At 37.9% G+C, this 27,648-nt stretch overlaps 1 protein-coding gene across 1 annotated transcript in view; it reads left to right on the top strand.

Moving 5' to 3' along the window:
* HS2ST1 (heparan sulfate 2-O-sulfotransferase 1) overlaps nucleotides 1-27,648 on the top strand; it is a 78,497-nt gene that overhangs the window by 39,191 nt on the left and 11,658 nt on the right. Inside the window, exons 2-3 of the mRNA XM_082052998.1 lie at nucleotides 19,743-19,981; nucleotides 24,500-24,585. Coding sequence (XP_081909124.1) covers nucleotides 19,743-19,981; nucleotides 24,500-24,585 — 325 coding nt within the window. The remainder of the gene's footprint in view (nucleotides 1-19,742; nucleotides 19,982-24,499; nucleotides 24,586-27,648) is intronic.

Raw genomic sequence — 27,648 nt, 5'->3', positions numbered from 1 at the left:
CTTCATCTCTCTGCTGCATCTTCATTGAAAGTTATGCCATTTGATTCTGGTTTGCCATACTGGCTTAAGCCAGCGATGGGGAGGAGTAGACACGTGGCTGGTTCCTCACCGCTGGTATGGAATGATATTTCCAGCCTCTGCTGGGTCTGCCTGAGCTCTTCTGTCCCATAATCTGGAGTTCAAAGGAGCTGAAAAATGTTGCACTGACAGCTGGAATTTTAGGAAAACCAAACAAAAACACGTGATGTCAGTCATCGTCTTTGCTAGGAATACTTTGATAGAAGCAGACGCTCTGGTAGTAAAGCACAAGTTTAATGACCAGCCTTGTAAAGGCAATGACAGGTTTTGATTTTACAGAGAGTTTGACTGGTTTCTGAAATGTACATAGCAGCTGAATTTGTATAATGAGAATGCGATGGTGTATAACGTGAGGGTTTTGTTTCAAGGAGGAACTGCAATGTTTTGATAGTCCAGGTTCCTTTGGAAAGGAAATGAATTAGCAATTCCCTGTTGTGAACCTCTGAAGGGTCTGAGTAATCTCTAAATTCATTCAGTGCAGGGAAGAGCATTGCAAGCTGATGTGCAATAGCTGTTTCCAAAATAGATACTGACAATGGACTCTCCTTGTGAGAGACGGAAGTGTGATTGAGTATTTCACTTGGAAATCAGAAATCTAGTGTATTTAACTCATTCTTTCACATATTAAATGAGCACTATTTAATTTTTTTAACTGGCAAAATTTTTTCCCCTCAAAGGAAGTTCTGATTCTGGTGTCATTAGATATTCCACTGGGTCTCTGCACTTCAAGGATAGAGAAATTGATCCCTTAGCATAAGTTTCATTTGTGTAAGTATGCTATATCTGGGCTGCATAATTATAGGCCACCAGTATGAGCAGCAGAATATTACATGTCTGGAACTTGAAAAATTCTTTTAATTTGACATTTTTGTATTTTTTGTCAGTCAGAGGTTGGTTTCATTTTACAGAGTAGTTGAACAGGGGAAACCATGATTGAAATACCAGTTTCAAGCACCTATTTTGTATATCAGTCATCAGCATGCTTCCTATATTAATGTTTTATTCTGTGTAAGAATTTTGGATTCTCTTTTTTTTTTAGCAAAATCTAGGCATAAAAATGCATACTGCTAACATGGATTGGGACATAAATCTCTAAAAATATAGCATGGAGCAGGAAACAAAAACAACAGAAAAAAATAGTTCCATTCGTCACACTGTAGTGATTATCCACATCTTGACATATATGAGAGAGCTTAAGAAGAAACACTTTCAAGTGATTTTTGGTTGTCTGGTGTTCAGAGCTTCTTCAGAGGGAAGATGAAATCTTTCCAGGAAGCATCCAAGTATCCCCTGCTCCTTGCAGGGGGGTTGGAATACATGACCTTTAAAGGTCCTTTCCAACTCCAACCATTCAAGGATTCTATGATTCTATTATATTACCAAAGATAAATATGTAATGAAACATTTAAATATTAAAGTTGAGGTAGCAAACGTTGGCTATGGGACAGAATTCATGAAATATGAAGTATAACAAAACTCTTAACTGCAATAGAAGTATAATTTTTGCTTATTTCCTGTAGATGTGTTTGTCCTGGGAGAGCTATCTTGGAACTGCCATTATCTTAATCTCGGAACTGGTTCTGCATCAATAAATTGTAGATTTTCTGAGATAAGTATAATGTTTCTATCCATAAGTGTTTAGCTTCTTCATTCCTATTGCTTTGTTTTTAATTGTAAATGGAAACTATGCAATGGCAACTTGAATGCAGGTTTCTTAAAATTTGGGAGTATTTAAGACAGAGGAGTAGGAGCTTCAGAGTGCTCGATAAGACACAGGAGAGTTTAGAGAACACTGCAGAGATTTGACACCGGAAGGTGAAGAGCTGTAGGCTTGGTGTTTAAGAGGGCAGTGAAGGGTGGCAAGCTGGGTTTGAAGAGACACTAATACAAATAGGGCCATGGTAGCTGAAAACTCACAATTGTGGGCTTTAAAGTACTTGGCATAATTGTGTACTGGTAAGCAGTTCTTCGTGTTGGTGGCAGGGAATTATTTTGGGTGGGTTTTTTGGGAGGTACTGTAGTTGAGTGTAAGTCCTCTGTCTTCCCACTGGCAGAGCTTTGAGAAGAAAGGAGTTGGGTGATATATTTCTCCCCTTCAGTTTATGGGTCTGCAATCAAAAAACTTGTTTACTTTGGTTTGCCAGCAGAAAAACCAAGTGTATTGAAAGATCCTCCGGGTCCTCACTTTGATATAGTGCTGAAGACTAGTATACTTTCTCTGAAGAGATCAGTGGCTATCTATACTTGGTTCTTTTTTCAGTCTCTAATAAATGGGCAAAGAAATGTCTTGATTATTTTTATAGAAATAGGTACATAGTGTAGCGCAGAAGTTTGTGCTTGGAGGGAGTTTAAGGGAAGCTAAAGTGATGTCTCCAGTGTTTTCAGCCTGGTTCACGAGCCTTTTGGATGTCATGTTATATTACCTCTGAGTTGGAAGATACTAAAGCAAAATCCATTAAGACAAGGCCTAATGTTATCTCAACTGCCTTACATATAAAAAGATGAAGACTATCATTCTTCTGTATAGAGAAAGCCAAATGTCCATTCCCCCTCAAATTCCCGAGGCTTTGTAAACAGCCATTTGTGTTCATTCCTTGATAAAGCAACCACAGAAAAAAGGCTGAGGCAGTTGATTGCATAAGCCTGATGGCTGGAAGATGGGATCCTCAGGCCTCTCACTGCTTCCTGACCTCAGACTGTTGGCATTCAAGTCTATTAAAAGCTACCTAAAAAACTTTAAAAGCTTCTGGAACTGCTGGGGTTTTTTGTATGGAACTAGCACTATTTATTTCCCTCTAGTGCACCTGGTTAGACCTCAAGGGTGTCTGGTGCTCTTTTGTTGTACTATACAGGGGTGTATTTTTTTTTTTTTTTTTTTTTTGCTCTCTGAGATGATTTCCCACCTTTTTTAGTGGTTTTCTGGCTGTTTTATTCTTTAACTTCACTTGGCTAGAACTACAGTTGTGATTTAATGGTGGTTTTCAATAAAGCCTAAGACTCCTTCTCTCCAGTTTGGGTTAGCAGGAGAGTTGTTATTCAGCTGCAAAATGTAAAATAAAAAGAGAACATTGTTAATTATAAATGACTAGCGTTATTAACTGTGTCCAGACATATATTGCAGAATTCTGATGCCCTTCCCAAGGGTGTGCTTGAGATGGCTGTGAGCTGCCAGGTTTACTTTCTGTACACACTATTTTCCCAGCTCTCACCAAAACAACTCAGACTTTTGAACTTTTATGCAACTGTATGTGTCTTTAGGTACAAATAAGAAATTCTGGATACAAAGTGTGGTATTTAGTGGAGTGTGGAATAATACAGCATATTCTAACTGATACCAAACTTGTGCTTTATTTTTTCATTCCAATTTCTTTCCTTCTTGCCCACATTTAATGATTTTGACCTCCTGAATTTATTGATTGGGGAATTAAAAATGTTGTCTTGGATGTGCTTGAAGCCCTAACTATTGTTACCTTGGAGTAATTAATAGCAAAGCCCTCTGTTATTTAAATCTTTTTGGAGGTCATCAGTGATCTCAAAGGTTGGTTTGTCTTTAAGACCATTGAAACAGAAGGAAGTCTGTGTGTTCCTTTGCTTGTATTGCATTTGTGTAGAAAGAGAAGTAAAATGAATGAAGCTGAATGTATTGAAAAAAAACATTAAAAGCTTTCATTGGTGAGTCTAGGAAGAAAATAGCAAATTCAGTCCATGTGCAGACTAAAAATTTATGCTGCTTTCGACTTACATGCAAAAGGAAACATTTGTGTGATAGTTGATGTGTTCTGAAGTCCTGATGAAATAATATTTTGGAGATTTGCTAGTTTTCAGTTAGCTTTATGTATCAATTTATTAGTTGTGAAATACAGCTCTGATTTATACTGAACAATAAACTAAACTCAATCTATTTAATAAGGTATGCAAAGTATTTCAAGGAATGGCTCACCCTTCACTTCTGTATCTTACCTCCCTTACCCCCGCATTCCTCCTGGATGGTATGTTCAGCAATTATTATTCTGACATTGGATTTTTACTATAACCTTTCTGTAGTGGTCTCTGTGTTGTTCTTTAATAGCCTTAGTATTTACTTTTTGTTGTTTGGTGGGTTTTTTTACTGTCCTGGCAATGAAGCAAAAGGTTTTGATTAAGTGTAATCCAAGACAAGACTGTATTTCAAAATAGTTGCATTGATTGCAACAGCTGATAATACTTTGCTCTTAAACTAAGGGAGCAGTTTATGTTCATACAAAGTTGATGTTATGCACCTTGATCTTTGCAGCTCAAGTAACTTTCATATCTGACTAAAATAAACAATCTGTTTGCTATTTTAGCCAGTTTTAGACAGTTCATTACAGCTTATCATGGGAAAATTTAATACGTTTCTGGGCCGTGATCCTGTAATCAGCTCTTCTGACAAATCTGTGAAGCTCTGTAGAGCTTCACTGACTTCCACTGATGTTCAGCCAAAAGTAAGAATTCAAACCTGAGAAGTCTTAATTTTTGACTGTAACTGAAATGCATTTTATTGTGTGTTCTTTGGGTAGTTAATTTGCTTTGATCCTATATTGTGTGCTTAAAGGTGAAAACATGGTCTTATTTATGCTTATATGCAAGGGACTTGAAAAACTATGGATTAAAAATAGGTTGCTGTGTCATAGGATTTATATGGATTCCTCTGATTTTTTTATTTTATTTTCCCCCCAGTGATTTGATGTTGGCTAATGGAAAATGTTGAGCATATCTCCCCCCCTTCTTTTTATATAAGTTTCTGACAGGAAATCTGTAGCTAAATATCATTTTATGATTTCCATCTGTTCATGTATAATGGTGTTTTATAATGCAGTCCAGATTGCTGCCCAATAGAAATGTTCTATAGCAGGAGATGGGCTTTCAAGTGATTGTTGTACATACTAATTTTTTTAATGAGTGCTTCATTTAATTTTGAAGAAAAGTAACTCATTTTAAAGACAGTTTCCTTGATGCAAAAATTTCTTCTAATTACCTCAGTGCCTCATTTTCCTAGTGCCAGTATTATTTTAAAATAAAGGTTTGAATAGTTGTACTACCACGGTAAAATGAGAAAATAAAATGCACCCTCAGATTCAAAGAAAAAGTAGGCAGCAGAAACAGAAAACTGTTCCTGAAATGTTGCGTAGTAGCTCAGCTTTATGATCTCTGCGGTGTGTTTCACAGCTAGTGAGGACTAGATTAAAGAGCATTTATGATAACAGGTACCATTTTAATTTTGACAACTCAGGTGAATTCCTCAAGCATTTAGAGTAATTGATAAAACTGTTAAAACACTAGCTCTTGAAAGATGTATGTTAGCATATGTTTCAAAATCAACGTTTCCATCCTTCACAGCTGGGAGGAAAGGCTCGGTAATGGGAACCAGGTGCATCTGTAGGGTGGGGACACAAGAAAGCAAATAAAAAACCCTTACCTGTGTTATTCATGCTCTTCATCACATGTCATTCTTGATTTTTGTACAACTGACTGTAAATCATTGCAGGGGGGTTGGACTCGATGACCTTTAAAGGCCCCTTCCAGCCCAAACTATTCCATGATTCTATGATAAATGGTAAATCATTGCTTTCCTTTCTAAGCTTTGCAATCAAGTTGCCTTTAAATATCCTTACTGCCTGGGAGTTTCCATCTTGCACACTTAATGATAATCTAAATTATAAAATTAACGTGAAAATTGTTTTCTCAGTTTCGGGCTAGCTTAGGAGCAGTGGTATTGTGTGTTAGAGGAGCTGGATGCTGGCTGGGACCCCTACCTGGGGCTGGGACCCCCACCCGGGGCTGGCAGTGCCTCTGGGCAGGAGAGCTGTGCTCCCACTACCGGGGCTCAGCTTTTCAACAGCCTCAGTAATGATTATAAAGGCTCTTACTTCCTGAAAAGAAGTGTGTTTTGTATCCGTGTTGGATTTCCTTTCACCAAGGCAGTTTGTTGCAGACATTTTAATGGCATGACCGTGGATTTTTGTGGAGTTTGCAGCTCAGTTGTTGTCAGTTCAAAACTGTTCTCTGCAGAGAAGCTAATTGCCTGTGGTTTGTTTCCTGTGGCTGTGCGCCTTGCACAGGGCGACCCTTTGCAGAGGAGGCAGTAATCCATCTCAAGTTCAGAACTCAGAACTATTCATGTATGTAGTCATGAGGGAGTATGCATCTATCATTTTCTAAAATGAAAGCCGTTGGATTCAACTGGTATTTTTTTTGATGATTCTACTGAATGAGTTAGTATCTGTGCTGAAAGCAGGGATTGTTCTCAGTGCTTGTATCCACAACAGATGTGCAGACAGCTACTCTGACTCCCCCGGCTCTGTTGGGCCAGACAGCGCCATTCAGCTGCTGTCAATTACCCCATTGCCAGTCACATCACAGCGGCTTGTGACATCTTTCCTCTGATGTCAGGAGAGGCGTCTGTTGTGTTCTGATGCAGAGTCATGTTTTCCTCTTCAGAGAGAAGCAGCATGAAGCTCCTTTGCTTCAAAGATGTTGAGAGCAGTGACTTAAAAACAAAACCCCACAACACTTAAAACAACTTTTTTCCCACTCTGAGCAGCTGGAAGACACAAAAGCAGAACAGAGCTGTAGCAGTTTGGCGTTTTTTGTTCAACAGGAATCTGCCATTTGGAAACAGGTTGTATTTTGAAATAAATCTTACTATGTACATTTGTAAATGTAGTGTTTAGAATTTAATATATTGCAGAAATTCTACCTCAGCTGAAGAACAGGTTAAAAACAGCTTATGGGGCATACAAAAATTACTGAAGTTCCAGATATTTTTTGAGTGGCACATATAAAGTTGAGTGAAATTTCTGCTACCTGTTGAATTTGCAGGCTTGCTACAGAGTGAAGGCCTTTTCTATATTCTCTGGAAGAAATAGCTACTGGTTTAACCAAATTATCAGTGGCAACATAGAGGGAGGCCACTTTAACAGAATAACTTCTTTTAAATTTAAGATAATTTTGCTGAAAAAAGTACATATACATATGTACTGAAATACAGCTCTATATCTTGCTTGAGAGTTCTCTTATCTTCTCAGTTGGCCATAGGCGAGTAGCGTACAGAGATGTGAAGTCCTGATCTATAACAATTTCGATACAGAATTTTCTTTTCATCAAAAGTGACCCATTTTCTCATTGACATGGTGATGTTTGAAACATAGTGAGAATTTTTACCCCAAGTCAATTTTAATCCTGCAAATTGATGTCAGCCCATGATATCCTCTTCTTCCTGAGAAGACAGCACTGTATGAACTGGGTGTCAGATGTGAAAATATTTGAGGAGGTCGTTCTGAAACTAAGAGAAGTTACTTTTTTCTGGGAGCATAAAAGTAATAAGACTTCAGAAGTTATTTTAGTATGAGCAAGGGAGGTTTGTGTTTATGACTTACATGAAGCCAAAGCCTTTCTTCCTTTTGAAAGATAAATGTATTGGGAAAAAAAAAAGTGCTTAAATCAAAAGGCCAAGTGACTTTGCACTTAAAAATGTGCAGTAGCAATGTGACTTTTGTGTGTGTCTTTAAAAAGTGTTTGTAGATGTCAGGATTTAGGAGAAGTGCATTAACACCAGCCTTCCAAGGAGGCGGTAGAAATGTGACCCTTCCTGTATGCTAACAGGTCATGATAAGCCTAAATGATTCATGGTGAATCGTGAGCAGAGGCGTGTGATTATTAGCAGGGTGCCAGGAGTGGATGAGGAGATGCTGCAGATATCTCAAAGGTTCCCAGGAAAAAGACGTGGCAAAAACCAGAAAGATTTAAGAAAACATGAGATAACGCAATTGAAGGAGACTGGTTTGCGGATGCTATGCTGTAATGGGTGTACTGTACTGCTAAATTATTTGTTACCAAACAGTATAAGTTTGTCTGTTATTTATTTCTAAGTACCAGTTTATAGAACTCCTTGTGTGGGAGCTTTCATTCTTTTTCCCCCACACAGCTGCTTGGTTCCTTTGTAATTCCTTTTTAGAAGGAACGACGTTGATTCCTTTAAGAAAAGTCTAGGGAAAAGAGCATGGAGAGATGAGGATAACCTTAAAACTTGACCTGAATTGTTGATGGGGTGGATCTAGAGCGGTGCCTGTGGAGATGACAGGTGGGAGTATGCACATTCTCACTATTATTTACTTGCCCTGGAGCTCACCTTGAACCACATGGTACTAGAAAGGACTTGGCTTTTCCCCCTCTTTTCCGGCCAAACTTGTGTCTGGATTGTTCCTACCACGATAGGATGTCTTCAGCGCTGTTGGTACCTGGGTAGTTCCATCTCTAAATCACTGCAGCTGAATTTGCTGGGAATCATGAGTCAAAGTTCTGTCTAATGTTATGGTTATGTTACACTGTGTTATGTTATTCTTTTCCTTATGTAATCATGTTACCAGAGAGTCTGTGTCCGGGTAAAGAAGTCCTTTTCGTGTTTTCCTATGCTTGCTCAGTCTGAAGAATAACTTGAGTGTGTGACATGTTTCTGGAAGGTAATGTCATCTCCCTGGAAACAGAATTCACTGGTGGTACTTTTTGCTTTGAAGTATCCCAGATAAATAAGCTATTTCTTACAAAAAACTGTATCAATTGGTGTATCCTCCCACAGAAATGTATAATAGTTCCATCCTCCCCAGAGTAATGGCTTGGATTAAAATGTCTTTCTGACTTAATACTCCAAAGAAGTAACTTCCACTTCATGTAGCAAAAAGGAAGACTTGTGTGTTTTTCCATACATACTTTATTTGAATTACCAACAGATATATTTTTATATATATATATATACACACATATATATCTTTACATGGTTATAGCTTGTTAACCAAAAAAATGAACTTTTCAACCTTATTGTTCATATACACAAAAATAGTAATTGAGATTAATGGAAATTAAAGATGGTGACTTAATGCAACAGCACGGCAAATTTAAATTACATGTATGGAAACCATCTGTGGTCACTGGAGACTGAAACCGAAAGCAGCTCAGGAAATTTGGGGGTTGTGAAGGGGGATTAATTGGGTCGTGAATTGGGGGATGTGGAGAACAGAGAGTAAAAGCTTGTTTTAGATGACTGCAGTAGCTTTAATATTGGATCGAAAGGGAGCGTTAGAGCTGTACAGCTCCTCTGGGGAAAGCTGAGAGCAATCCCTGCATCTCTGGCCAGAGCGCATAGTTCTCAGTGTCACACACCTTCTTTCTTTGGGAACATAGACCATGAAGTTTCAGCAAATTTTAGCTTCAAAACATAGTTTTAGTGTTGCTGCTCTTATCTGTGCTGAGCACGGAATATATGCTTTAAAATCAAGTTAAAACATCGTAAGTGGCTCTGCTTTCACTGTGAATGACAACAAAAGGATTATTCCTTACAGAGATCTACAGGTTTCAGCCATATTAGAAATGGGTTAATGCTAGATTTTAGGCTATTGACTATTGTTAGAAGCAGATTACTTTGCTTGTATAAAATAAAACCTGAAAATTTAAAGACTTAATGTCTGCAAAAGATAATCTGACCAAATATGTGGGAGTTCCTGGTGGTTGGTCTGCTTTTGGTTATTGTTTGGTTGGGTTTTTTGGTTTTGTTTGGGTTTGGTTGATTGGGTTGGGGTTTTTGGGGGGGGTTGATTGGTTGGTGGGTTTTTTTGTTCAAGACAAGTCAGCTCTTTACATACTGTGCAGTTTGACATCAGCTGCCAACACAATGATATGTAAAGCTAAATTAACTTTCTCATTGTTCCAGGGGCCTTCAGAAAATGAATATTTAAATGAATTTGAAGTACTAAAAAGAGAATCTGGACTGTTTTTCTCTATGGTCTTACTGGGGGATACCCGTAGGAATTCTTTTTTACTTTATTTTAGTGGCATTCCATTATCTAGCATAGCTTTCTGCAGTTCTGACTTTAATATGTTCAGTGATGATGTACCTTCTGATAATGAATAATTATGGTGTATTTTAGTCAGGAAGGGTTGACAGACATTGATGAATACAAATCTGTTGTATCCCTTACTGCTGTGGGACCAAAGGTCTGAGCAAGGGGCTGGAGTTGTTTTTAGCTTTTTGCAACCCCTACCTAAGATGCAATGAGGGAATTGCTTGCTCTTTTGTTCTGGCCAAATTTTCATCAAATAGTCCTCATTGATCAAAAAAGATCTGATTTGGGGCAAGAACAAAATATTTCTCATGCATGTATGAAAATATTTCTTTTTCATTAAAAAGCTTAATCCAGTCAAAATCAGGATTAAAACGCAGAGGCTTTCAGCGAGCAGCTGGCTCTGCTATCGGTGGGAAGTTTTTTGTACGGAAGCACTGTCCAGCACACCTTGCCAGTCCTGCACTGTCTCTGTTTTACCGAGGCCAGGGAGCTCTGCAGCTCACTGACATGACACTGGATGAAGCGCTTGTTTGTGCAGTTTGGGTTGGGCTGCTCAATGTCTGCTGCAAAGACCTGTTATAGTAGTGCTGTTGGTATGCGAGCGTGTTGGAAATGAGCGTGACTGCCAGTGTTTCTTAGCATGGTGAGAATGAATGTGGAAGGTCTGCATTAGCTGGCTGGCTGTGCCACAAGTGCTCCCTAATGCACAATTTCAAATTAATCCCAGGAGTTTCATCGAGGCTTCTGTCATAAACGCCCAACTGAGCTCCAGGGTTAGGACCAGGGAGGGTACACGCTGCAAGGACTTTCAAGCTTTCCTTTGTAATATTCCCTCTGCTGACTACTTGAGTCTACTGCTCCTTTTCATCTTCTGAAAGTCAGAGCAAAGGGGCTGCCTTTAAAGCAGGTGACTTTTCTTCAGAAAGGAACCAGGTCGATGCTGCATGTATTTGTTTTTCCTAGTTCTGCCTGGGTGTGGCTTGGGCCCCCAGCTGGGAAGAAGTGCAGAAGAGTTTTCCAGAGGTAGTTTTAAAACTATTTAATTTAGTGTTCACTGTAGTTCTAACATTTAATTAAAAAAAAAAAAAAGAGTTTTTCTTTTATTTTCATTTATTAAAATGTCTTTGAGGTTCCTGAAATGTAATTTTTGAGTGGTCTGTGTGTTGTTAGAGCTTATCTTTATTCATGCTCATCTTTTTCATCTCCATCTTGGCTGAGGTCTTTAGGCTTCAGGCCTAAGACTGGAATAAAAGATAAGGCAGTATTTTTTTCATATATGTTGATATTTAGCTACACGAGGTAAGAAATCTCTCAGTTAACAATTTGCAGGATTTTTTTTTAAAAATAAGACATACTTTTGCTTTGTATATAAAATAACCAGCATATACAATGAAATTGAAGTTCTTAAAATGAAGCTAAGAGCAAGATAAATGGTTTTCACAAAGAAAACAAAAATATAATCAAGAGCTTAATCTAGTCAGTATTTTAAGAATGTAATAAAATTAATTCTGTCATGACTTAACAGTGGGGTTCATTCAGCGTGCAGTCTCATTTCTGTTTTTTCAAAGGACTTTACAGAAACTCCTATAACAACATTAAGGTTGGAAATCATGTTTATCACTGTAAATGCTTCGTCTGTACACAGCTGATGTTAATTAAGCAAATATCACGCTGTATCTGTTGGTCCAACATGGAGTTGTTACAAGCTTATTCTTGGTAGTCTGACTTCCTAGGATTCCTGATAAAATACGTAGATCTTCTACCTTCACCATGTCACTTGCCATTCTGATCAGAAGGCAACACTCTGCTGTTTTCTTTATTTTAGGCTACTATGGCAATAGTTTGTTTTCTAGATCAGTTTAGCCAAGAAGTGTGAAGACAAGCTGGGCTATAGGTGATATATGTTGGAAATAACAGTATATTTTACCACTTAGTTTTATTAAATGTTGTGGTAACTTGCTGTCGTGCAGCATTGTCCATACATACAGGTCTTTCCATGATTTTAACAGTTTAGTGATCCTTTTTGCTTTTATGTTAGCCAGTACCCTTTTAGGAAAAAGTAAATGATTGTATGTCTGGAGAAAGCTTGTATAAAATAACAAAACAGTCTCCAGGCTGCCTTACTAAATGGACTCAGATGATCTATATTGATCTTGGTTTCTTTCATTATTTGAATTGGATTTTGCTTGAAGGAGTGACATGCGCATTTGTATAGCGAACCACTTGTGACAGCTGTATCCGTGTATAAAACAGTTCCATTAGCTTTTCTTGCTAGCACTGAAGACCTGAATTACAATATTAAGGCACTATAAATAAGAGCAAGCCCTGTTGTTACATATTCAGCTGTGGTTTATTATTTAGAGAACAAATCTCTGATTTGCAAGTGTTTTTCATTGCCATTATCATAGTCACAGTGCTTCATAACAGTTTACTGACAGTTTGGGGGTTCTGAAAAGCCACAAACGTTTTCCCTGTGTGATTACATCCTTCTCTTCACAGCTATCTGTTATTCAAGTTTCCTTGTTCTAAAGAAACCTGAAACTGCAAACGACTGGGAGGAAAAAAAGATTAGTGGTGTCTATTATGTTTGCTCTCATGCTAATTCATTAACTTGAATTCAACACTTCTGTCAAGCAAAACAGTTCATTTTGAAGTTGGAGAGTTTATAGAGCTGTTTGACATATGCTTATTTTTTTAATCTTACTACTACACCATGTTGCCTAAAATGTTTCTGTAAACTTTTATGTAACTTTCTCATTGGTATGATTTGCACTACTCAGGGGTCATGGTAGTGATGCTATAGTTACAGCTCAGCATCTGTATGCACCTTTTTAAGCATTTATAAGTTTTTCAAAATGTAATGTTTGGAGTGAAACCTCGTATTTTTCTGTTTTATTGGATGTTATTACACAAGATGTCTGCTATAGGCCATATTTTTCCTGGGAGTAACCATGCTTGTTGGAGTACCTAAGCTTGATCTGTATTGGCAATTCATCTCACCTGTGACTATTCAAGGAGTTTTGTTAGGCTTTGCCCTTCCTGGGGCAACTGGAGATGTCAAGCCTTACCTGTCCTATGTAGTAGGTAACTAAAACACAGGCTGGCTCTCTGTACACGCATAGTGTGTCTGGTCTTGTATCAAAAGAGGGCTACAACACAGCCTTGCAGTAAAATATTCTGCCCAAGAGAATGCAGGAAGAAAAACGTGTAATGCGATATGTCAATTGTAGTGTGGTGGTGGTGGTTTTTAAACAAGAGGAAATACTTGGTCAGAGCTCAATCTTTAAATAGTCTATTCCTTCCAAATGCAGTTAACTAAAAAGTTCTGCAGAAAAATGAGAAATTCAGGCTCTGAAGTTAAAACCAGCCTGGATGTTTATGTGGGATAGTGATTTTACTGTTGGGTAGGCATTTTTATTTCTTTTTTTTTTTTTTTCCTAGTTTAATATCAAATCCTTAACAATATCACACACTAATCAATATGCTTCTACGTATGTGTTCAGAATAAAGCCCTAGTAAAAATGCTATATTGAAATTAAATGCCGAGTATCAAATGCTAATGGAGCTGTAGCAGGTTTTTCAGCATCACTACTTCTAATTTCCAGACAGCTGCTGCATTAGATTTAGTTAATGATCTCAGTGCCAGGCTGGAGGTGTCTCCTTGCTGGCCTGGGCTGGGAGTTTTGGGGGGGTTAGTTTTGCTTTTAACTACTTCCAGTGTGCGTTTGTTGGAGTTTAAAGTTCGCCGTTTGAAAACAATTCTGTTCTGTCTGGACTGTTCTTTTTCCTTCTCTTCTGAAAGTGCATTGACCACTATTAAAGAAAATGTTTTAGCAGAGCTAGTGACTTTTTAATTGTTCGCTACGCTACTGGTTTTTATTACAGAAGATCTTTTATACCTGTTGCTTTTCATGCCTTACTGAGGGGAAAAAAAAAAGCTGGAATGGAATGAAATTTCTAAAAGTAATCTCTTGACACTAAGACAATGGAATTTTTAGAAGTGGAAAGAAAATATGAGGTTTTTTTACCTGACTGAAAAAACTTAAAATAACATTTCTGGTATTGTTTTAAGTTTTGTGCTCTGTTTCCGTCCCTGTACGTGCATTTCACGTGATCGTCACTTGCTGTGGGTCAGAACTGGACTTGGAGCACGCGTGTGCTGAGGCTGTCTTGAAATTTGAGGACTTTTTAAAGACGAACATTAAATGGAAGGTTTTAGTAGATATTTCGTAGGCTGACTAAAGATAGCTAGATTTAAAAATGAGACCAACAGTCTCTTTTGTCTAAAATGAAAATAGCTAAGATATCCTAAGGGTTAAAACGTTTTTAATTAGGTACGTTTTTATGAGCTGCACAGATAAATATCTAAGAAGAGAAGAAAGTAATACTAGTGGTTTGTACTTCTGTGAAATAGTCAGCATTTTGCTTTCCTTGTTTCTTAATGTGGATTGTAATATATATGTCTATGTATGCTATTGGGGAAAAGGAATAGTTCATTACGAGTTTTCAGGATGGTCACTTGGAGATAGTGTAAGGAGTCACTCGTGGGGGGATCTGAAGTCCCCTGGACTGGTTTTAAGAGCACTGTAGGTACTGACACAGGAAGGTGGGGTTTGCTGTGCCTTACTGACACCCCCCAATGGCTCACCCAAAATGGCCTTTGAGAGTAGGAAACATTCATTAATCATGAAAATAGGGACACCAGGCTTCATGGGATACTTTTACAGAGGAAAAGACAGTAGGAGAAACCAAAGGCTTACCCAACATACATGTTGGTATTTAATTAATGAAGTTGCTAAAGAACCAATGTAGTGGTTCTGCTATTAATAAGACTTAAGACCAACTCTATTCTGCTTTAAGGTCTTTGAAAGAGTTGGTATGTTAATACTGATACCTTGAACAAATTCAACTTTAGGCGTTTGTTATTAATTCGGTCCATATTTTCTTGCGGTTTTAATTGGGTATAGTGACAGAAATCCTCCATGGCCATAAATTGTCATAGCACCACTGATTCTTCCTCTCGTTCTCTCCATCCCTGAAGTATTGAAGTCCACGTAGAGCAGCACTGCTCTGGCTTGTAAGTAGTATGCTGCTAAACAGCTCCCCAGGGAGGCTGCATTTCAGTGAAGGATGGCAGCTACGTGTATATGGTGGGTGTGTGTAACTTGAAAATGAATCAGGATATTAACTTTGCAACATAATTATGGTTCATTTTTAAGCTGCAGTTCAGTTTCATTCTTTATTAGGGGTGAATAGAGTCAATAGGGAGTAGGTTTTTGGTCCTGCTCCACTTCAGGATTTAGGCCAATCATGTGTTTAATGCAGCTTTTGGGCAGGGAAACAGCTTGGATGCTGCTCAGTGCCTCAGGCTACCAGCTGCTTGCCTGATTGGCCTGGGAGCACAGTGGCAAGAAAGCTGACACACCGAGTCAGCTGGTCTCAGTTTTGTTCCCAACTGGAAGATACCTGCTTATTGGTTTGAAGTGGCATCCAGTATTGTAAAATAGATATACAGCAACTGTTTCCTCAGGGCTGGTGCTATCAATGCTAGCTGTCCAGTGCCTTCGCGTCAAGTCAGTGTGAGTGAAGTTTGAATCCACATATTTTTCTTCTGTTGGGCAACACTTGAACGCTACTGAGCTAAAATGTATTTGAAGACTGAGCCTTTCCTCATCTGAGTGGGAGGTTTCACAAGGAAACATGGCAGACACATAGGACACGTGGAACAGAGAACCTGAGTAATATCGGTACATACATACAGAGGGAAAATAGGCATAGAGGACAAAGAGCATAGTTTGGGGAAGTAGAATAGTATGCTCTGAATTTTTCTCTCAGATACTTAGTTAACCTGACTTTGACAGCAAGCAAGGCTCCAAATGTATCCCTCATCAATAGTGGTAAGTACTAGGCTACAGGGGAAAGAAAAAATTCTGGTTTTCATAGTTTCTTGTTAAGAAATCCCAGGAGGTTCCTGTGCTTTTGTGATAAATGTGAGGAATTTGAAATGTATGGTTTTGTTAACCTTTAAGCTGTTAAAATCCATGCCACTCTATTTTGTTTGGGAAGGTAATGTTTTGTATGCAGTTAACACTTGGATTTGAAGTAAACACTAATAAACTTGTTTTACCTAAGACATTAATTTGTCTGAATGTGCAAGGAATGTAGACAAATAACTGCTTATGATCGAAGTGATTTGTTTCTATAATTAAATATAGTTGGGTGATTTGTTTCTGTAGTTAGGTAAATATTGTTCAGCTGGGTTTTCAAATATTTTTACGGGTGTCTATGGATCTGGTGCATTTTCACAGATGATTTTATTAGTTGAGATCCTAACAAAATACAGCTAAGCAATCAATCTTGTCTTTCCAGTTCTCTCCAAGTGCTGCTTTTCCTGTTAATAGCTTTTAAACTTGTTGACAAACTGATTTGACTTGAAATGGCAATGATCTTGAAGATGTATAGTTTTGATAAACAATCAGTGTAGCAACCTTTATTACGCTGATGCTGTGTGGTACTGCCTGTGTGCAAACCGTCTGTGTGATTGGTGAAAGTTTGCACGCAGGACAAATGCAGACGACAGAAGAGCACTTGACTGCATAGAAATTATTTATTACAATGAACCTAAACAGGCAGTAATAAAAAAGTGAGGCAGAATATTTTTTACCTTAAAATTATACTGTATTGTATTATATTATTACGAAAATCTATCTTGTACTCAAAGTACAACTTGCTTAAATGCTGCTTATCTTTTTAAATTGATGTTGTTAATTAGTGTCAAACTTAGTGTGGACAATCTTAAGCCAGTTGAGACATTTGGCTCTTAGTAATTTTGTCTAGATGTTTTTCTTAAAAAATCAAGTTTACATAGAATGTAATGAAAGCAGTGAGACTGTAGATATGATTTTGTCCACAGGATCTCTAATGGGAAAGAAATTACATAACCTGATTTTTTTTTTTTTTTTTAATTTATTTCAGTGAAAAAATCCAGCCTTACATAGACAAGTTCTCATAATCAAGTTAAATTTCCAGGGCTGTCATCATTAAAAAATATAGACTTAATAAATACCTAGTATCTTCTTCCTCCCTATCTTCAACATGTGAAAAGTCATTAAAGCATATATTGTATTTTCTACCATACTCTAGAAACATATAAGCAGTGTTCATTTTTCAACCATTACAGGACTTATGCTTCCAAGATTCTTTACATTTTATAGAAGAATAAATGAAGTAGTGAATCAAATGCCTATCAGCTCCTCAGATTCTCTAAGTCTTGATTAACTTGTTGTCCCAAAGACAACAGTTGCATGTTACCATTACTGGACCTTCTCCCCCTCCCCAAATAAATAAATAGAATTCATATGGATCAAATAATGTGCCACTGTAAGAATTAAACTGACTTTTCAGAAAGTACCAAAAAAGCTTCCTGACTTCATAGGAAAAACTGGGAAAAAAACTTGGACTTTTACAAAACTTGCAATTTGCCTTGTTGTGTTATTAATAGACTGCAGTGGAGCAGGCTGACCAGGTGAGACTCCTTCCGCTGCTTCAGCTGCTTCTCACCAGCTTTAGCTTCCCTTGCACTTCAGCACTTTCCATCCTGCACTTCATCTCAGCTTTTGGTTTTTAACTATTGCAGTTATTTCAAAAAGGTGATTTTAGTTCTTCATCATAAAGGTTAGTTTTAGTTTTAATTTGAAATTTAAAGCCTCCTTATTCTTTGATAATAGAACTGTCTGTGTGCTTCACACTTGTGCATGGGTTCTTGCTTTCCCCTCTCACCACACAGCGCTGAAGGTGATTGTATGCAATAGCCCTTCTGCTAATTGCATCCAATCATACATCTTTTATATCCTATGCACAGCCTTTAAAGTGCACTTATCATGCTAAATCTTGAATCATCATGGCCTCAAATACCTCATTAGAGGAGCACTTCTAATCACTCCTCTTGCAAATCGTGTCTGTGTCTCACAAATGTTTAGTTCTTATGGGTAAAAGGGGAAGGTCCCCTCTGCCCAGCCAGCCTCATCAGCCCTGGAGCTCTGGGCAGTTCAGATTCCAATCTAGCTGAGATCTACTGCTCTGGTGTAGAAAATACAAATGACATTTGTTTCATTTCAGCCCCTCTAGGTGGTATTGAGTCTCCATGCAGCTTTGGGCAGCCGTGTGGTTAACAATGTCCCCTACCAAATGCTTCCTCTAATCTGTTGCTGGCAGGATGGGCAGAGCTGCCAGTGCCTTTGTGTTGTAGCCATCTTCAGACGGATGAAATCCGAGTCTGTCGCCTCGTCTCTTTCCAAAATAGGACGTTTGCCAGCAGTGATGGGAGAGGTAGCAAATGAGAAAGGAAGGAGCAAAAACTGTGACTGATGTAGTGAGGAGCAACAGATGTCATGTGGAAAATTGAGATATACTCAATAAGCATTTTTTACAAACATTTTCATGCTGATGTAACTTAGTTATGGGGTGTGAGATATGAGCATATGAGAGAGTGAGTGAGTTTAAGCTTTGAAGCATTTCAGACAGATGGAAGTTTGTGGCTGAAGACAATTTATGTGGAATTACAGGCTAGTGGTGTTCACAGCTTAATGATTCTGATTTAAAAGTGATTTTATATTATAATTAAAGAGATGTGGTAAAAGAGATAGAAGGAGGTGGGTTACAGGCAGCAAGGGAATGAAATGCCGAGAGCTGCTGCTGTTAAAGGTGTGTCATCCAGAAAGAGCTGCACCTTGTGTAAGAACACAATACAGAGAATTACAGGTTGCTCTGGTGGTACCAACTTCAGCTTAAACTGTTGGCCAACGCAGATTTCTTTGAATACATTATTAAAGGCAATATCACAATAAATGAATCAGAAAAGGTGCTTTGACATCTGTATTACAAATCATATTAAAGTATATACTTATCTAGAACAGAACAAAGCTGTGTCTGAATCAGCACAAAGTACTTGATATTCATCAGTGGCAAAAATAAAATGCTCTAATGCTGTGGTTTTTTTATTTTCCAGATAGTCTTTTAGCACTTGAAGCAGAGTTCAATTACTCAGATTATTGCCCTTTGTACAGAGGGGAAACTGGTTTATTTGCAATGTGCCAAAATGTCCTGTTCGTTGCTTGCTTTTCCATGTTTCTTTCTTTTGATGTGTTTGATGTATTTCAATGCGGAGAGATCACTCTTCAGCTTAATGTTAACTGTTTCATAAGCACCTCTTCTATTCTCAAACTTGATAAATCTGATTGAATTTTTGCAAACTTGTTTATTGTAATGCTTTACATTTGGGGTTTGTATCAGTTGAAATAATAAAACAGTGGTTTCAGCTCAATTCCAGTGCCTCTACACAGTTAATTGACTGAATCTCTAGTGTTACTATTTCTACTGTTTTCAGAAAATTCATATTCTCCAAATTGCCTGAGTTATTACTTCTATTATAATTTTTAAACAGGCATTTTATAGAAATTATTTGGGGTATTTTGTGGATGTCACCAATTTCATAGTGCATTATAGACTCTTTTCTCTAGAGACGATGGCTTTCAGTAATATTAGTGTGAGTCATAGAATACAGTATGTGTTCCCTAAACATATTGTTTTCTATTCCTCCTGTTCTGTGTCAGACTAACTCACCTTTCATCATTCGTACATTTTATAGATCAAGTTTTGCTTCAGGTGTGTCAGAAATATATACGACAGCAAGTGTTTCCTTTATTGCTGAAGAATTATTGCTTTTCACCACGTTATTTGCATTCTACAGTTTGAACTTCAAAATTGGTGATATTTACATGGAAATTTTGCATTTGTCATCCTTAACAGAAAGGGCTATTGCAAGACATGAAGTCAGAGAGATAGAACAACGTCATACAGTGGATGGCCCCCGACAAGATGTGACACTGGACGAAGATGATGATGTGGTGATTATTTACAACAGAGTACCTAAGACTGCCAGCACATCCTTCACAAATATTGCCTATGATCTTTGTGCAAAGAACAAATACCATGTTCTACATATCAATACAACCAAAAATAATCCTGTTATGTCTCTGCAAGATCAGGTAGGCTGCTGCATTTGGGGTGTCTTTATTAAACAAGGGGAAAGTATAGAAAGCTTTTTTGCTATTGCAGACTTAATATGGTCTGATGGACTTGGCTTTTATGTCACTTTTTCAGTATAAATGAATTCTAATGTGTTTGTATTTTCTTTGTAGAGAATTAATATTATTTAGTAAATAATAGGTTTAGGTTTTTGCTGGGCTACTGAGGGTGGTAATTATCTGTTTCTCAAACAAAAACAAAGCTAAAAAGGGACACAGCTGGGGCAGAAATTACCTTTGTTGTTGTCACTGTAAAAGTTTATTGTATTGCCGTTGTCTGCCTTTTGGCTGTGTAACAGTATTTGCCTGTCATCTCCATTAGCAGTAAACACAGTCGTAGGTGATTTCCTGGAGCAGTGCGGGCTGTGCCGTGCTCTCAGGGCTGTTCTCTCTTTGGGACCAGGTCTGGTCAAGTCTCACAGGTGATAAACCATGCCATGTTGCCCATGTTGTATTTCTGACCTGTGTGGTCTGTAAGAAAACCACTTGCTTTCATTAAATCAGAGTGGTTGTTTGGTTGGATTTTATTTGTTGCTTGTGTTTTTCAGTACTCATACTTTTTGTCTGTGTAAGTATGCCCATGTTATGATTAGTTGGGTGGCATACCAGCCCCACACACTTCAGCTTTTTTTTAAATGGTGAAATTGTCATCTAAAACATTTAAAACAAAGCTACTGTTCTGTCTTGCAGTGTGTATTCTTGATATATTATTGGAAAAGGGGGTATGAGAACATGTTCTCTGTACTGTTGTTGTGAACATAGAAAAGCCATGGTACAATTACCCAGTGTTTCAAGCCCTCAGCTTGCTGTTTTCTGTTCCTTGTTCTTTTTTCTCCTGCAGTTTCCCTCTCCATTTTTCTCAAAAGAGCAGCCTGAAAATACATAATCTTGCTTCCAAATGTATTCTAAACCAGTGGCTTCTCAGAGGATAGCACCCTCATACTGACTGTAGTACTTACTTCCTCTGGTGAGGGTTTCAGTGGTTGTCAGAAGTGGAACAAGGAAAAGGTCACAGCGACTCTGTTAGAAGTAGAAGTACTGCTGTGTGCTTCTGAATATTTAAGAATTTTTCTCTTGGATTTAAATGGCCTAAAGAGAACTAGGGTCCACTGCTGTACATGTGCCAATGGTATTTTTCCTTCTGAGAAAGACATGTTGTTGCGAGGCGGGTATCCTGGCTCTACTGTGGCCGAGCTGGTGAACTCTGTCTTTTCACCATCTCACAAAATTGCTGCCCTTGCCTTGAGCTTCCTTGTGGTTTCTCATGGCATACAGCTGAAGGTGTGCTGCTAGCCTGTGTCCAGTGTTCTGACGCTCAGATTCAGAGCTAACAGTAAGTTATTAGCTTGTATGACATGTGGATAGCTGAGCTGCCAGTGCCTTCCTGCAGAGGGATTCTGATTCAGTCATCCCATCATGCTTGGCCTTTAAATCTGAATCTGAGATTTCCTTTAGTAGGGACACTATGCTGGTCTTCAGTCCTACTTGACAGCCCTTTTTTTATAGTTCAAACGGAAAATCCTCATGTGTACTCACCAAGCTGGGCTTATGATAGTTATCCCCCCAGTTATTTTTAGTTTTAAGTCAGCTATTCAAGAATTGACAAACAAAACTGGAATGTAATGATGTGAAAATCTGGGGCTTTTTTTGATATCCAAAAGTCCATGTGATGCCAGGCCCCAGGGTAATGACCACCATACCATCTCTTGGGGGTGTGTGTTCAGGCTGCAGAGAAGAGGGACTGTTGGAAGCCGTTAATGGACAGAGATGACAGCTTACAGCATCACTTTGGTTTGCATGCACAGATTTCCCAGGGCTTTTTGCTCAGACCAAGTATGCTGGTTTGGTTGTTTTTTTGGTTTGGTTTTGTTGTTTTTTTTTTCTTTAGGCTCACTGGCACTTGTTTTAAATTCTTATCGTCCTAGAAACTGAATGTATTTAACTTACCTTTCAGGACATCTTACGCCCCCAGAGTATATTTGATCTGGCTTTTTAATTCAGTGAAGCTCTGCTGATTTCTCACTTACTAAAGGCTGTGAAGCAACTTTGTACCTTATGATATAAAAGCACCATGAAACAACTTCACAGGGATTCCATATATGTCTATCTGAACTTTTAAAGTAACCTCAGATTTTATTCAGTTGGGTTCAGATGGAGAAGCTTGCTCAGTCTCTTGAAAGCTCCAGTATCTGCTAAGCCCTGGAAAGAAAGGTAAAATTGATCATATTTAACAGTATGAAGCAGCAAGCAATATTCATCTCTGCCCTCAAATGTGTGAATCCAGACTCATTAGGCTGTGACCTGGAACAGTTCTGATTTTTTGAATGCTGCGAACTGCGGGAGGTAGAAATAATCTCTTTTCTAAAGGCTAGTTATAGGTGTTAAAAACTTAAGTTCTCAGAGGCACTGTGTGTTGGTGTTCTATCTTAAGGCAGATGTCAATGTCACAGCTGTCTTTTTAACCCTTCCTAGCTGCCCTGGTGTTAAAGTTAATAAGAGGCTAGAACATCCACCCTGTGTTCATAAAAAATATTTCTGTAGCAGACAATGGCATTGTAAAACAAAGACAATAAAGGATTTTTTTGACTATTACTGGAACATTTAGGATTTGATGCCATGTGGTGGCATGGGGATCTAAGTCAGAACTGACCCTTGGGATTTGGCACTTAACATTCCCCTGTGTCTAGTCTTAGTCTGTTGGCTTGGTCATGGAAACATAACTGAAATGTGAGCTTTAGTACACATGCTGGACTACACACGATGGGCAGCATAACTGGTTTACCTGCGGAGTTATATCAACTGTCTGTGACATTTTGGGGCTTGAGTGTGAGGGAAGGGAGGATAATATATGCTTTGCATTTAGGAAACTTCTTTCCCAGATAAAGAAATATTCATTGCTGAGGTTTTCCACTGAAAATGTCCTGTCATTAATCTTTGAAAAGTGCAGTCAATCCAAGTGTGGTTTGTTTCAGTAGCACTAAAGGTAGTTCAATGGGATTCAAAGGCTCATAGATGTATTATCAGTTTGTGCTGTGGACAAAAGCAGACAGAAAGCCAAGTAAGCTTGAAACATTGTATAGCATTGTGCAGTGCTTTTTATTTAGATTTGCCACAATTTTCACGTGCAATATATGGTTGAAATCATGAAATGCCACAGACTGTAAAACTTGTACACTGAAAAAATGAATGCTGCCTCTTGTGAAGAAGTAATATGCATTTCTTTTACCTGAGAGTCCAAGAGCAAGTGTTTGAAGAAATAAGTAAAAGTTATCAACCTCTTAAATCCCAGAATGCAAGTTGGGCACATTTGAAGGAAGAGCAGCAGGCCAGTCTTGTCTCTTAAATTCCTCTGTTAGTTATAAGAAATAATAAATATCATTTTTCAGGGCACTCTCAATCTGTTAGACTGTACAGAACGTTAATGTGTTGTCTTGAGCTCTCAAACTTTCCGTTTTTTGACTCTCTTGTCTCACCTCAGTATCTTCTTGGTTATCTATATGTCACTGTATAACAGAAAAGATATTGTAGATGTGCAAGGAATGCTATCTTCTAATTCTCAGCTTCCGAAATGGCATATCATTGACAGACAGCTCAGGCAGTACAAATTTATCATCTTCTCTTTATTATCCAATTCACTAGTTTTGAAATAACTTTCAGAGTTAATTGCTTTGATGTTAAAATATTCTGTTCATCTAATAAAGCCAAGCTATATCAGGATTTGCATGTCCTACTTAATTTGATCATACTTTCTGGTTTAGGGCATGTATCATATTTTGTTCTTTGAAATGTAAAGCTATTCCTGTTTTTGTGAAATTTGCTGATAACTGCTTTATCAGCTCTTGTTTAAGGGCTACTTCATGCTTTAACATGGAAGTTTCACTGAATTATTAGGCTAAGAGAACTATTCAAAATGGTAAACTATAGATCTAATTTACCCTGTATACATACATAAAATTTGCGGGTTACTCATGCATTGCATTTTGAGATGGGGAAGCAAATCAACCATCAGATTTGTTTCTTATGTTCCAGTAAAACAGGTCTAAGAGCATGTTTGCAAATCTAGTATGCTTTTATTTGAGGGACTAAATACAGATCAGATGATTCCATGTACTTGCATTTCTGTCTGTTGCTGAGGGATTCCACATTCCTTTCAAAGGACAAATGCAATGGGCTCACAAAAACGTAAATGGTTGTCTTGCTAATGTTTTTGTGATAGCTTTCCTTGAATTGCCCTTCTGATTGTTGTATTCTGCTTTTGTTTAGTTTCTGATCATCAGGTTCTAATGATCTAAAAAGAGGCATCTTTATGCTTGCACAAAAGTCTATTTTAGTTGACACAAATTCTTTGGTGATATTCAAAATAGACTTTTTTTTCCTAATGCATTGTAAGATTTTATTTACAAACCAGAAAATACCGTGTATGGGGAAACTTAATGTGTTCCAGCTGTACAGAAACCCTTTCTGCTGTCACTTTTACAGGTCCGATTTGTGAAGAATGTGACTTCCTGGAAGGAAATGAAACCAGGATTTTACCACGGACATATATCTTATTTGGACTTTGCAAAGTATGTTACCCTTGGATTTATCTGTTGAGTAGCGTAGTCGTTAAAGTTGCTTGGCTCCAACTGGGGTATTACTGCCCTCTTGTGATGACAGTCTGATAGCTGCCGTTTTGAAAAATTCACACACTGAAATTCCTATGATGAGCAATGTCTGGGTTTGTTTGTCACCGTTTTCTCTTGTCTTTTTGCATGATAAAATGTAGCCGAGCCTCATTTCAGAACTGCTGATGTGCTAGGCTTAGTGTTCCTTGTCTGAATTTGGCAAGCTTGTGTTACTGGAAAGCCTGGCTTGCTCTGGAACATCAGCAGTTCTGCCTTAGGGTCAGTTTGCAGTTCTGAGATGCTAAAATGTATTTGCCATAACAAGTAATACTATATGCCTCTTAAGTTATGTAGTTCTTCTCTATCAGAGTATCCCTTTACACTTTATAAAAATATTAAAAGTTGTATTTTAAAGCAGTTTTCTGGCCTATAGTATCACAGTATCACAGTATGTTTGGGATTGGAAGGGACCTCAAAAGATCATCTAGTCCAATCCCCCTGCTGGAGCAGGAACGCCCAGGTGAGGTCACACAGGAACATGTCCAGGTAGGTTTTGAATGTCTCTAGAGACATTTGACTTGCTATAAAAAGCATTGAAGTAATTCTTGTAGAGTTAAATCCTGGTACTTTGAAAATTAATTTTAAAGAAAATGGGTGACTTCAAAGGTTCAGGATCATATCTGAATTCCTGCTTCCTTGTGTTTATTTTCTTGTCTTGTTTTTGCTTCTGGATGTAAAGCAGTGATCCTTGGTAGCTCAGTCTTGTGAAACCTCCCTTGAACTGGCAAGTCAGTTTTGCTTAAGATGCTTACTAGGCAGAGCTTCATGTTGTGCTTGCAGCATGTGGAAAGAGGTTTAAAATTACAAGTGGAATTTTCAGATCTCAGCGTATTCAACTGCACAAGCAGTAGTAACCACTACTTTTACCTCTTGCTGATGGTCAGCCCTCAGTAATTCTATGTTTCTATGTATTAAAATATTTATTTAATGAAATGAGCTTTTGTATGGAATAATTTATTTTGTTTAGTCATTGTTTTTAATTATTCATTCTGTTATGTGCACTGATTTTTAGTTCTAGCTTTTTATTACAAAGAATGAGAAGGGGAAGTGAGAGCTTCATAGATTCCCTGTACAGTATATTATAAACTATAAACTAGGAAATGCTAAAAGCTACAGCAGTACTGGAAATTACCAATGACACCAAGTTAAAGCTGGAAGTTTACAAAAACTAACAGGCAAGAATTCCTAATTGCTAATCAATCAGTAAAATAAAGTGTAACAAATTTCATTAACTTCCTTTCTGCCTTTTTAAAATGAGCCAACATTAATAAGCACTTGAACTGAATAACAGCTTTTTGGAACAGCAAAATTTAATGCTATTTTATACATTACTAAATTCTTAAAGCTGAAAACATTTTCAGATACTGGAATTTTTTAAAAAAAATAATTATTTTACATCTAGAAAACATCTAAGCAGTTTCACAGATTTCATTCATCTGCATCTTCCCTCCAGGACTGTGCTATCCTCGCATTAGTTGTCATCCTTTCACCTAAATAACTTATTTTTTCCCACCACAGCTTACTGTCTCGTACTTTTGGTTTTAATTATTAACATAACATGTTGAATACTCTGGTTGTGTTTGGCGAGGCCCACACTTTTAAGGCTGAGGTGTGTTTTTACAGTGAACACTCCTGTAGCTGAGAAAGGTCTGTGCCTCCTTATACACAGCCATCAGACTTAGGTCCACTGTCCAATATCAGAAGTACCTCTTAAATTACACCGAAGCTTAAAGTACCGGATTCAATTGGTGACTTACAACATTGAGGACAGTTTATCATAACCCATCCATGTAGAAATTACAGTAGTGATTTTTTTGTTGTTGCTTTTACTTTCTGATCCACCCTTATTCCCTATTTTGTCTGGTAAATGGTTGGAAAAAAAGTTATTTGACAATGCAATCACCAAATCATTATCATTATTAATGAAGTTACAATAGTAAGTAAGCAATATTATCATAACTGAAGCTAGTTTAGCAAGGTCATGTGCAAATCCATATGAATGTACAATCCAACACAAACATTTCCAAGGGCTTTGATACCTTCTTTTAACTCACAGGTATGTATTATTAATTGAGGCTGCTACTATATCAAAATGGTTTGTTACAGCCTTCTACAGCATTTCCAGTAGAGTCTGTAGCAGGACACAGGACACAGATGCCTGTCCGAGGCACTTCAGCAGACCCGAAAGAGGCTGCATTTCGAAGTCGGGCTTTGCATCAGCACAGTTCAAACATTCACACTCAATATTGCAGGCTCAGGGGTCAGAGCTGGCGTGCGGACACATCAGCTGCCTGCAGCTGCCACACGCTGCTTCATTGGCACTCTGCTGGCAACATCTGAACAATCAATTGCTTTCTGTTGCCTTTAACACTTTCTGTGTCTGTAATGCCAGACTTTTGCCAAAGTAATGGCTTTTAATTGTGGTTTGTTTGTTTTGGTTTCTGTTGCTTTTTATTTTTTTTCTGTCTTCCTCTTCTGCTTACTCTGTTTCTGTTCTTCAGCTTTTCAACTTCAGATTTTTTTGTATGAGCAGTATATGGTATTATAGTTTGCAGAGTACTACCTAACAATAATGGTACTGCATCTTAAAACTACGAGTGCTCTCTGTTTTAGCCAATCTAGGAGGCTCGACTGGCCCTCAATGCAGAACACTTGCCCAGTTTGCATGGGAACAGAACGGGCATTTGACATGCTTGCAATTTCCATTGTAATATAACCTCTTTAATGTTTGGATACCATATTTATTTGCCACAGTAATATTTCAAATTGGAAAGAAAATCAAACTGAGAAATGTATCATAAAGGCTGTCCTGAACGAGGATAATTGAAAGGTAGCGTTTGCACAAAACAGTTTTGGTGCTTTTAAATCTCTCTCATGTGTCCCATGAGGTTACCACCTCATTTCACCAGGCTTCCTGTTTGTAACACAGTAAATCAAAATTTCCTTAGGGCAAATGTCTAAGGA

Source organism: Streptopelia decaocto, assembly GCF_964273445.1.
Source record: "Streptopelia decaocto genome assembly, chromosome: 5".
NCBI classification, from domain to species: Eukaryota; Metazoa; Chordata; class Aves; order Columbiformes; family Columbidae; genus Streptopelia; species Streptopelia decaocto.
The sequence above is the reverse complement of the archived record's forward strand: the minus strand, read 5'-3'. Positions and strand labels throughout refer to the sequence as shown.